This window comes from Ambystoma mexicanum, chromosome 10, assembly GCF_040938575.1.
Source record: "Ambystoma mexicanum isolate Mex_15411 chromosome 10, UKY_AmexF1_1, whole genome shotgun sequence".
Classification (NCBI taxonomy): domain Eukaryota; kingdom Metazoa; phylum Chordata; class Amphibia; order Caudata; family Ambystomatidae; genus Ambystoma; species Ambystoma mexicanum.
The window spans coordinates 547392097-547405104 of record NC_090932.1 but is presented as its reverse complement, the minus strand read 5'-3'; the positions used below and the strand labels follow the sequence as shown (position 1 = coordinate 547405104).

The 13008-nt window shown below is 48.2% G+C and overlaps 1 protein-coding gene across 2 annotated transcripts in view; it reads right to left on the bottom strand.

Annotated features, from left to right (window-relative positions):
* ATG4B (autophagy related 4B cysteine peptidase) overlaps nt 1–13008 on the bottom strand; it is a 2287566-nt gene that overhangs the window by 926544 nt on the left and 1348014 nt on the right. For both annotated transcript variants that reach the window (XM_069618124.1, XM_069618125.1), the window contains one exon: nt 12067–12168. In XM_069618124.1, the coding sequence (XP_069474225.1) occupies nt 12067–12168 (102 nt within the window). The remainder of the gene's footprint in view (nt 1–12066; nt 12169–13008) is intronic.

Below are 13008 nucleotides of genomic sequence, written 5' to 3'. Positions count from 1 at the left end.
TTTAGGGTTAATGGGTGTGTGATCTGAGTGTATGATAGTCTCGAGCGAGATCCACGTCTTGTGGCCCAGTAGACTCCTGGAGAGCCCCACGTAATCTATCATGGAGTGCTTGCGGTGAGCATGCGAGTAGAAGGTGTACCTCTCCTTGTCTCCCTTCAAACGCCCTCCACGCGTCTACCAAGGCCAGGGTTTCCCTTGTGCCCCCTGTGCTATTTTGATTCTGTCCTTAGAGGGGTCCCACGCTATGTTAAAATCCCCTGTTAGGATAATTGGCATTGTAAGTGATATACAATTAGTACTTCCACTGATTGAATGTCACTGTTCATGCTGTTTTGTTTGTCTTCTGTTTCTCCCGGCTGAGGTCAGGTTCTCACCTCCTGGCCCTCACACACTCCTGGGCTCTTCCTCTATGCCCAGGAGAACGAGCAACTCATTAGGCTCACTAAAGGGATTGCAGCGTCTTTGGGCCGGCTTGTCATTACTCTGTCTACCTGGTGTGAAGACTAAACTGTATGCTAGTGTTGCAACAACCAGTAATGTAAAGACTGTTAAGCAGGAATAGAAATCTAATGTGCTTAATGTAAGATAAAAGAAAAAAATCTCTTATGTGAGTTACGTGACAAATGTTTCCTAGGAGATGCTTACACATAGCAAAAGAATGCAGTACTAAATGAACAGAGCACTAACACTCTGACATACTGATTTCAGCCTTTGTTGCTTTAGTGCGTGCCTTCACCATCTACTGAAATGGCACTTGGAACGTCTTGCAAGCACAGGACTGATAATCCCGCCTAGATCTACAAGCCAGAGCCAAGTAGCCCTGTTTATTCATGAATGCATAACGTGTGTGCATACCAATGTAACTTGTATGAGTCACAACTGTCTCCGCGCACTGAATGGCCATAATTAGTGTGTTATATGCATGCTGCACAGTAGTGAAGCACGCACTAGGTAAGGTGTTAGACAGTCCCTTGTCTCAACATATTGTCAAGGTAATGAAGTGTGTGTGTGTGTGTGTGTGTGTGTGTGTGATGCGCACAGCCTCATGAGCACAGAGATTTATCAATAGTCATGGGATCCTTGGAGGAGAAGCAGAAGTCGTCGAGGAGCATTTCTTCAGAATGGAGCCTGGCATGGATTCTGATGCTTGTGAATATTCCCCCGTCGTCAGGCTGGAAATCCCTGGTAAAAGAAAAAAACTCTTTCACTTTAGTTTAAAAACAGTCTTTCTCCTATAAACCATTCACTGAGCCCGGGGTCATACTGCCCCCAGCCAATGACTACCCTCTCCCTAAGCCCCTCCTCTGGCAGCCATCTTTAGATTTTTACTGCACATTCAAGTGTTGGGAGTCCTTGTGTTTCGCTCTTAGAACCTTCTGCATTTTTTGCGCTTTTTGACTCGAAAAACTCTATTTTTGTTCAATCGAGCACGTGTGCTCCTTAATTTCGTCATCCAATTAACAGGGATCTGTTTTTCGGCTCTCCCCTTTGGACTGAAGTCGACGCCCAGAGTCTTTGCGAAGTGCCTGGCTCGGCTGGCGGCCCATCTTTGACTACAGGGAATTAATGTGTACCCATGCAACCACTTGAGGAATTACTGGATGCCCGTTGGATCCAGGTGTCTGGAAGCTTCAAGGACAGGATTGTGCTTGATGAGGAGTTCCGTCGAGCGATAAGGTGGTGGGGCATGCGCTCCAACATCGCCAGGGGCACAGACTTCAGAGCCTGCCGTACCAGGAGACAGTCACGTCGGATGCTTCTCAAGGAGGGCTGGGGAGACCACAACGGACGTCTTCACGCCAGAGGCCTGTGGCTACCGGAGAAGACACTACACATCAACGTCCTGGAACTACGGGCAGTGTTTTGGGTCCTCAAATAATTTCTTCTGTCCCTCAAGGGCAATTGGTGAGGGTCTTCACAGACAATACCACCACAATGATATACATCCGGAAGCAGGGGGGCACGAGATCCCCGGCGTTCTCCAGAGAGGCACAGGAATTGTGTCACTGTGCCATCACCCAGGGGATGTTTCTCATTCCTTTTCACCTGGCGGGAGTCAAAAACATTGACGACTCCCTCAGCAGGGAGCTGCGCTCTTGCCACCACTGGGAGCTTCTGCAGGGTGAAGTGGTCAGCCTCTTCCTCAAGTGGGGCAGTCCCCACATCAATCTGTTTGCGACGGCGACAAACACCAAGTGTAGAGGTTCACCATTGGCTTCCCACAGCCGGGGAGCATGGGGAACGCATTCACCTTCCCTTTGGAAAGGCCTGTTCCTGTATGTGTTGCCTCCGTTGCTGCTGCTACTACAAGTCATCAGTCAACTCACACGGTGCCAGTGCAGGATGATCCTCGTCGCGCCAGTGTGGCTGAGGCAAATCTGGTACCTGGACCTTCTCAACATAGCATCGCCAATCAAGCTACCAGTGGTCGCGGATCTTCTCGCCAGGGAAGGTGGCGCAATCCTGCACCACGACGTAAGATCGCTGTACCTGAAGCCCTGCTCCTGCAGCATTCGAGCTCTGTGGTTAGGAGCTGCCTGCGGACTGCAGGGAGGTCCTCGCCAAGGCCAGGGCATTGTGGACTCTGAAGTGTTACAGACACAAATAGAAGCGTTTCGCGACTTGGTGCCGATCGCAGAAGATTAACTCTCTCAGGGTCACGGCCCCACAAGTCCTTCCAACTTGTTGTCGTACACCAGAGCTCCAGGACAGTCTTCGCTTTGGTTGCACCATCTAGTCAAGGATATCGTCAAGGGACTGTTCCGATTCTTCCCGCCAGTGAAGGCGCTGCCCCAGCGTGGGAACACAATGTGGTGCTGACTAGGCTCACGGGGACCCTTTTCGAGCCTATGCATAAAGCTCTGCTCAAGTTCCAGTCTTGGAAGACAGGTTTCCTCATGGCCATCACCTCTGCCAGTAGAGTAGGTGAGATCCAGGCCCTGTCCTCCAAGCAGTCTTTTTTCACATTCCACGAGACGAGGGTGGTGGTGCGGAGGCACCCCTCCTTCATGCCAAAGTTTCTGCCCGAATTTCATCTCAACGAACCCTTGGTGTTGCCTGTGTTTAATCAGACACCTTCGTCGCCGGCTTAAAAGACTTTGCGCTCGCTGGATGTGGCTCGAGGGCTGAAGTTTTATGTGGCCCGCACAAAGAGTTTACGGAAGACTTATCAGCTTTTTGTTAACTTTGGTCCTGTGAACCATGGGACGGCCTTGTACAAGGCTTCCATCTCCAGATGGCTCTCCGGCTGCATCACTCATTGTCACTGGTTGCCAAACCAACCCCTGGCTGGCCATCTGAGAGCCCATTCCACCTGAGCGATCGCTGCGACAATGGCGTTCCTCTGCTAGACATCTGCAGGGCTGCTACGTGGAGGTCTACCGACACTTTCAACAAATTCTACTGCGTTGACAGGGATTTCAGAGAGGAGTCCAGAGTCAGCCAAGAAGTGCTACACAACCTGGTTGCTTGAAGGTGAGGAGGTAAGATTAATTCCTTCTGTTGAGCCTTGCCGCCTCCCGTGGTCGTGTATGTGTGTACTGCTATGTATTCTTTATCCATGTGCATGTGAATGCATGCTAGACCCCATGCTGGAGAAGGAACACGTTACTTACCTGTAACTGTTGTTCTCCAGCATGGGTCTGGCATGAAATCACATGCAAACCCTCCCTCCTGCCCCTCTGGGGATCTTCTTGGTCATACTGCCACTTTACGTGCAACCAAATCTGAAGATGGCTGCCAGAGGAGGGGCTTAGGGAGAGGGCAGCCATTGGCTGGGGGGGGGAGTATGACCCAGAGCTCAGTCATTGGTTTATAGGAGAAAGACAGTTCATAAAAGCAAGTGAACCTTTTTTTTCTTATACCGAGGATTCCCAGCACAACGACAGGGAATATTCATGAGCATGTGATTCCATGCCAGACCCATGCTGGAGAACAACAGTTACAGGTAAGTAACATGTTCCTTACCCTAATTCCCCCTTGCATTCCACACCCTCTACCTAACTCTTTCCAGTTACCCTACCTCCCTGTGCCTATCCAATCCAACAGACCCTAACCCTATATCCCTGAGGGGTTACAGTGTACTACTATAGTGTAGGTGCCATAACCCTACGGGGATGCAGGATTTTGTGCTGCCCCTGCGTAACAGACAGAGGACCCGTTAAACCTGGAGACACGGCTTCCTCGCCACACTTTGTTTCACTGCCTCACTCTGCAGTTGGTAAGCATCTCGGCATCCCTTTCTCCACCCTCTGGGCAGCTGCGGCTCAACTGTTTATAGTTTGGGGAGGTTTGTGGAAGTTTACTAAGTTAATGGGACAGGAATAACAATATCCCATAAACCTAGAATGCACTCACAGGCTCCAATTATTGAACGAGCACCTGGGACAGAGAACAAAGGAGAAAACCTCAGAACTGTGGTAAACAGGGTGCTGGAGAGAATCTGTGTGATTTTTCCCCAAAGGAAATGTTAGAGGGAGAAATGACGAAGATTATTTGCCTGAAATAATCTTCGATCATTCCTCTCCTGAACATTCCCGATGTGCGCAAACCCCTACCCACACCCCTACCACCACCCCCAACACACCCTCACCCCCACCCCCTTATGTACTTTGTCTTCCGTCTCGCTGGACCCTGAGACGCCTGATACCTTTCACTTCCGTGATCGGGAACCGGCGCAGCAGGGTCATTTTCTTTTTTTTTGTTGGGCAGCTGCGGGGGTGTCCCCTGCAACCCCTGCTCACTATACTGTATAGTATGGTGAGCGGGGTATTGCAGGGGACACCCCCGCAGCCTTTGTTTTTTTTTTATCCTACCAACCCCACCAAAAAATACATACCACAAAAGGTTCAAACTTTTTGTAGTTCGAACTTTTGGTGGGGTCGGTAATTTGTATATGGTAATTTTGTCCTATTCCGCTGGAGCACCTCAGGCGAACAGACCCCAAGAACTGTGAGATTAGGCTCACAATTTATTGTACGATTTGCCGCAGGATGCCTGGGCCTGAACTTGCAGACCATTGTGCTTACTGTGAGGACATGTACATTGGAATTTCACATTACTATTATAAATATATGTACCTTGATGCACCATTTGCTGTATAGGCGCAGTATAAATACCAACTAAATTATTGATTGATATGTTCATGCTGTCACACGTTACATTTTGGTGGCTATTGTATGCATCACAATCTTTGTTGAGCCTTACGTTTTTCATCTCTTTACACTTACAGAGAAGTCATCCTCATTAGAGCATTCAGCGTTGGCTTGTGTGGGTGACCTGAATTTCGCACCAACCTCCTTCTGAGTGCCATTGCTTCGAAGTTGTCAACAAAAAAAAATGTTCTTGATGACTTTTGTCATTTATTTTCTGTTAATACATATTTCATTGTAAAGAATAAAATAATCAGCGTAAAACTTGATTGCTTCTCTACTACTTTGCTTCTTTGTGTTAACATTAATCAAATCAGCGTAACTTCAAATGGCCTTCAACTATACAGAATGTGGGCCAATAAAGCAAATGGGGGTTATACATCTATACTTGCTGACAGGAGCAACAGAGTGGGATGGAACATCACATACTGTTCAGTAGGAACTATAGGAGCTATACCCAGAGGACTACCTCACAACTCCCACCACTTTGCTGTGCCTTGAAACTTCATCCTGGAGAACTCCTTGGTAGTGCTAAAGAACATATAATTCATAAGCTATACAGTATATATAATTTGAATCCGTTTTACAACACTCAACATTTTTGACTGGGGTGTATGTCTAGGCAAACAGCCGGACACTTTTGGGCCCCTATTCTTAGGTTATTTGGCATTTATATAGCGCTCTATATATCATTGGTAAGACCTCAAAGTGCTGGTAGGTTTAACACCCTCAGGGACCACAGTCCAGGTCAGTGGAGAGAGTGAGGGTCTTGGGTGCATGGGCGCACCAGTTATGTGTGCAGTTGATGTAATTGCCTGATGGTAGCTGCATCCTAGCATTAGGTGTGGTGTTGATGATATCAGTTGAATGTGTGCAGTTTGGTAGGTGGACACCCAGACTGGGTTCTGGCTGCGTTAGGCCTGTAGGACGCTTATGTGTGCAGCTATGCCGGTTTGTAATGGGATATAGCTGCATTTTATTAGAGTGATGACGTGTTTGTGGGGTAGTGGTCGTATGTGAGCTGCTAGGCCGAATTGATCGAAGTGTATAGGTTCACTCTAATTTTGTGATGTGTAGAGTAGAGAGAGCATACTGATATGATATGATGTTCCATCCACACAGCGCCTAAGCGCAATGCGCTTCGAAGGCGTTCGATGACAAGGGAGGAAAAGAGGAAGAAAGCAAAGATCCTCCCACAGGGCATGAACAGCGCAAATGTGAAGACTAGCTACTGCACTCAGTCTAGAGACACCTAGACAGTACAGGTGCTAGGGCACAGACAGGAGGGCATGCCTTAGAACTGTAAAGTAGGACCAGAGGGGTTGGGTACACAGGGGCATCGCAGGGGACCGGGGGTAGGGTCAAACGGCAACAGCATGCAGGGGGTCAGGAGAGGATACAGAGAGACATCACGGGACCAGAGGGGCTGGAGGTATACAGCGACAACAAGGGCGACCAGAGGGGGCTGGGGGCACACAGCGACAACATGGGACACGAGAGGGGCATGGGGTAGACGGCAATATCTTAGGGGACCAAGCGAGAAGCTGGGGGCATCACACTGGACCAGAGGTTGTTGGAGGGGCAGTGATGAAATGGGAACCAGGGGTTCTGGGCTCACAGTGAAACGTTGGGACCTAAGGGGTTGTGAGCACACAGTGACGACGAGGGAAATAAGGGCAGGGGTACACAGCGAAAACTGGCGGATAGGGCAATAAACTCATATCAGTTAAGACTAGTGATTTGACCAATCAGGGAGGTGGGCGGGGTTCAGGAAGAGGAAGATGGTGGGGAAGGCAGGGAGAGGGATCCACTGAGGCACGGAGCACAGATTAATACAATTAAATGGCAAAAACAGGCTCGGAGGAGCTTTTTGATGCTTTCCATTCACCTCGCTTTCTCGAAGCGATTATTACCCAAAGCATTGGGTAATAATTGCTGTGTTGCAACTAAACAACGATCCACGACTATTCGCAGATAAGCCTGCCGCTCCGTCCATGTTACCAAAATTGAACAAGGTTTATAATTTGCTTATGTTTCGAATCTATTCAGATACCTTATGGTGTACTAGAGGTTGTTGGGTTGTTTCATGGTTTAGAAACCGATATTCATCCCTGCACCACTGGTGCACCGGAAGTTGATTTGTCACAGTGTGCCGCATATCCCAAACAGAATGGCTCTCCTAATTGCCTAATAGTCACCAAAGAGCTATAAACCCAATCGGAGGGTTTGGCTAGCCAGCTAGGATTCTATGAAGGCCACTTGCCTCCGGAACTAATACAGTTGTGTCTTGCTGGGAGCAGTTAATGATTGTCAGGTAAAGGAGGAGTGCTTCAGTCCGAAAGGGTTTCGAGTACAGAGGCAGTCAGGGACATACAATGTGGCCTTGAGGGATGCAAGAATGGCAGCAAGTGTCTCCAATTGTCCAGATAGCTGCAGTTTTGTGAGATGGGATGTGTATTGTGCAGTCAGTTGTAGCGTTGGTTTCAGAATGAGTGTAATTGTTTCAGTGAGGGGAGGCGGGACAGGACTTCTTGTCAATGGTGTGATAATTGCACGAGAGGGAAGCCGCACTTTTCACCTGATACTTAGCAACACTTTATGCACCAGGTTCCCATACAGTCCCCAGGCAGTGTTTGAGCACAAATCCAGAGAACCCACTACCAGCCCTCGGCAAGAATGTTTGAGATGTTACCCATACCTGCTTCAAGTACTCTCAGGGCGTTAAGTGGGGTAAGAAAGTAAGGGGGTGGGGGCTAATTCGGGGGCGTGTCTTGCATGATGGCCATGCTCTAATACCTGATGGGGGTGGCCTACCTACGACCATTTTAAAAATGGTGTGGCCTGCTAACTAAGTGCATATCACAACACAGTGTGTTTGCTACCTTCCTTAAAGTATTAGAAATCAATGCTCAATATCATTACTTATTGGACCCTCACAAAAGGGTAGTTGTTTATGAGCAGGTTCATTAGCATCCCATTACGTAGTTTGAGCAAGACTAATCCTTCAAAAGGCACTACTCATCTCCTCTGTCGGGCCCTGAAAGGGAGGCCCAGGCAATTCAGGCACTTTAATCTGCCTGCAGCACCTAAGCAGCTAGTTTTGTTGGCAAAGAGCCTCTCCTTCCATCCAGTGCCTTATGAGTGCGAAAGCAGCCGGAGCCAGCCCTGAGCCTTGAAGGGACAAGCGTAGATGAGAGCAACAGGGGGATAGCAGGAGCCTTGAAGGGGCAAGAGTAGAGGAGAGCAACAGGGGGACAGCAGGAGCAAGCGTAGACAAAAGCAACAGGGGGACAGCAGGTGCCTTGAAGGGACAAGCATAGAGGAGAGCAACAGGGGGACAGCAGGCGCACCAATGAGCAACAGAGGGATCGCAGGCCCCTTGAAGGGGCAAACGTAGAGGAGAGCAACAGGGGGACAGCAGGAGCCTTGAAGGTGCAAGCGTAGAGGAGAGCAACAGGGGGACAGCAGGAGCCTTGAAGGGGCAAGCGTAGAGGAGAGCAACAGGGGGACAGCAGGAGCCTTGAAGGGGCAAGCGTAGAGGAGGGCAACAGGGGGATAGCAGGAGCACCCGTGGAGCCTCATAAGGATCCCAACAAGTGCAACCCCGATGAGTGCAACAGGTGAGGCCCTTCCATTAAAGCGAACACACAGAGGAAGATACCGTAGGACATAGCAAGGGAGGGAGGAGGCTCTGGGCCACAGAGCAGTCAGCTATACCCAGAGGACTACCTCACAACTCCCACCACACCAACCATCCAGGAGAAGATTGAGGCCAGGAAGGGCCAAGGCACCGCACCCTGGAGGCCCAGTGAGATCCTATCAAGGGGCCACAAGAGTGACGCAGACACCACGGTTCCCAAGAGCAGGAAAAAGGAGCTAAGATGGAGCTTCCAGGTGGGGCAGGCACGCCTAACCAGACAAACGGTGGCAACCGCAGGACATGAAGCCTCTAATATTAAGAGGGGCAAAGCTGACACCCCAGGCGGGGAGGGGGTCGCTGGGAGACATTGCCCCCTAAAAGCGAGGGAAGTAAAGGCCTAGGGGCCCAGCAGACCTGGTTCAGGAGAGAGAGACAACCCACCAGGTATAGCCCCCTGGACCTCCACGAGGAGACAATCCCCAAGTAGCTGCAGAACAGAGGTGCCACAAAAAGAGGCCCAGGGGAGGAGGGGGACCCACCAGCACCTCATCACCACAAGACCAGGCCTCAAAGACATTACATAAAGGGGTTTCTCCCCCCCCCCGTCCCCCATGAGGCTTGAGGGGTCCGAGATGCCCAGAACCAGAATAAAAGCACCAGGGAGGCTAAACTTTAAGGCAAAATGAAAGCCCGGGGAGGGCAACCACCCCAATAGATAACACCACGGGGGCAGGGGGGGGGGGCTCTTGGAATTAAAAATGGACACGGACAAGCCTGCAGGTTGTACAGCTGGGGAACCGAAAGGACACAATACTTTTTTTTTTAAATGTTTTTTATTTTGTTTGGTTATAAATTACCTATACAAAACAATCATCACATTAACAGTAAAATGTGTAGACTTCTAAGCAAAAACAGCATTAATACTCTAAAAGAATTTTAAAAAAATGAAAGAACTCAATACCCGCAAATCCATTGCGGATTTGCCGCCAGACTTTGCTATCGCTACCTAAATTATGCAACATAGGGTTAAAAATACTGAGGCACAGCTCCAGTTGCCCGGGAAGTATGCCGCCAAGCCACCATAGGCTTAGGTTGGCACAATTCATCACAGGCGGCTTTGCAGGGCTGCAGAAAATGCCATTTTACGTGCCCTCAGAATTTGCTTAGGCTGCCGTCAGAATTTGCTTAGGCTGCCTAAATGATGCAACATAGGGTTAAAAATGCTGAGGCACAGCTCCAGTAGCACGGGAAGGACGGCGCCAAGCCACCATAGGGTTATATTGGCACAATTCCTCTCAGGTGGCTTTGCAGGGCATCAAAAAATGCCATTTTACGTGCCGTCAGATTTTGCTTGGGCTGCCATCAGAATTTGCTTAGGCTGCCACAAGAATTTGCTTAAGCTGCCTAAATGAGGCAACATAGCGTTAAAAATGCTGAGGCACAACTCCAGTTGCCCGGGAAGGGCGGCGCCAAGCCACCATAGGGTTATATTGGCACAATTCCTCTCAGGTGGCTTTGCAGGGCAATAAAAAATGCCTTTTTATTTGCCGTCAGATTTTGATTACCCTGCCATCAGATTTTGCAATCGCAACATAAATGACGCAACATGGGGTTCAAAATTGCCACCATAGGGTTAATGCTGCATTGCCCTGTACAACACAGGGTTAAAATTGATAACATGGGGTTAGTATAAAAAATTGGGTACAAATTGCTAACATAGGGTTAATACTGACTGCCCCGTAACAACATAGTGTTGGCTACAAAAAACACTGTCAAAAAATGCCATCGGAAGCATTTTCTGACGGGTTAAAGGGATGGTTCGCCCAAAAAATGTATTTGAAAAATAGATAGGCAATATCAAAAAAAAAAAAAAAAAAAAAAAAAAAAATCGATTGCCAATTTTTTTTTCTCCAAGTCCCTTTGTCAAATTTTGAGAAAATCAAGCTCAAAGAAAGCACATAGGGGCATCAATTTTGTGAAATGGATGCCCGCCGCTGTGCTCACTTTGGCTTTTGCGGCACTAATGAAGGAAAAAAACAGCAAAGAAAACGCCAGGCAGCCACGGCGGTCAGGCCGGCTACTACTCCTTCCTCGTGGCGAACACGCCACCTTCAGCACGGGCCGGGGGGGGCCCTCACTCCACGTCGCCAATGTTGTGTCCTGCTCCCAGGTCACCAGAGCAGGACCCGCAGTTACCAGGATCACCTGGTTAGCAGTCCCATTAGGCTGCGAGCACGCAGCAGAGCGTAGCATAGGGAGCACCCTATGGTATCTGGATCACCAGATACTGGACAGCACTGGGGGCACCCAGGCAACGTCGTGTAACAAGGGGCACACTGTCAGTCCGTGGCCACACGGACACCTTCATCGCCTGTGGGCACCCAGGCCAACACGTGACACGCCGGAGAAGCCCAGCAGGGGCTCTGCCACTGCAGGAACCATGGGGGGGGGGGTCAGCATTGCCCAGCAGGGGCACCGTCCGAGGGTATGGCCTTAAAGGTGGGCCATCTGCCTGCTACGCAGCAGTGCGCGCTACAAAGGAGGACACGGCAGGCAGGAGTCTGTTAAAGGATAGTTCCGGGACTTTTTTTTTCTTTTTATTCAAGCTAGTCACGTGGTCACTGCCACGAGACAGGAGCACGAGCCTGGGAGATAACATGCTCCAAGGAGTGGTAACATTACAGTGCCGTATTCCAAAATCTAGTGCCGTATTTCAGAAGTGTTCGGAGTGTACAAAAAAAAGAACTGGTGTCATGGGTTGCGTCAGCTCCATAAATATACTATTCTCCAGCTTGGGGGTGCGCATCATCACTAGGTGGGACGCTCTGCACCTCCATGTGGCAAAACAAATGTCCAAAGACAGCTGGCGTTGAATAGAGACTATCAGATATAGAATTAGTGAAAGGTAGACATCCACTGAAAACATTCTTTCCAGATCCAACAGCTAAAGGCTTTCAAAATCTATAAAATAAACATTGCATAGAGTTTAGCTCTCATTCACATATGTATTTCTGAAGTGATCGCAATATGTTTCACAACCAAATATGTATTATAAACCTGTAAAAAAAAGTACCATTAAAATATGCAGTGATGTGTGTTGTGCCACTGCATAAATGCTCATGCATTCAGATGTCAGATTCAAGGAGCCTATGTCCTTAAGTCAACATAGCTGTTATTTTAGATTATACTTAGAGCCGCTAGGAATTTTATTTTCAAATTGTCAATACTGGTGTCAAAACAAGCTCCTTGCAGTTCCTCTGCTGATGTCTCACCTACCTATTTGGTGGATAGAGTAGCAACTGTCCTTTTTGTCAATGAAGGCGTTCAAAACATTGAAGTAACCGTCTTTCTCCCGACAATCCTTCCGCCAGCGCCACTCTGAAAAGAAAAAGAACAAGATCAACTTTTCTAGGCCTAATTTTCTGGTCATTTAGCGTGATCTAATGTATGCCTTGTGCCCCTGTGCAGTCATATGGAACCACCCCCTCTATGTTACAGAAAAAATAAATTGCATGGCACCTTTCTTTCTAAACTGAAAACTATAGAGATATGTGGGTGAAGGCTTGTACTTGGAGGAAGAAAAGTAGTTAAGAAGCAATTATAGGTTACACCACTATAGGGAGTTAAAGAGGCCCTGGAGGGAGGTAGAGAGATATGCCGAACAAAGAATGACAAATGGCAGAGTAAAGGTCTCGAAACAAACTACCACAATGTACTCTTTATTTTTAGACTGAGGATCGGGCACGTTTCAAACTATGTGCATGACACCACAAGATAATCAAGCAGTACATATATTTGTTTCAAGTGCTCGAAGAGAGATGTTGCCTTAGCAGTATATGCATTTTCAATACAAGTACAACGATACACATTCATTTTTTAAACAAACGTGAGGCAACATTGTCTGCACTAATATGTGAAAAATCAAGTGAAGAGTTGGAATTCCGTGCCAGGATCAGTTAATGTCTTATTTGATTGAGAAAAAACGGAAAGTCAGGATGAACATTGGTGGGAGGTTGGCATAGTTATATGGATATACAATTGTTAATATATCCATAATTGCATTAAAGATGGTTAGTGCTTGCAGCACCTTTCCTCAGATGGAGATGCAGATGCCACAGTCACTGAAAATATCTCCCATCAGTATCAAAAATCCTAGTGTTACTAACAGGCCTGAACAATAAGGCTTTCAGTGCAGCACTAATTCACAAAGTAACTGTT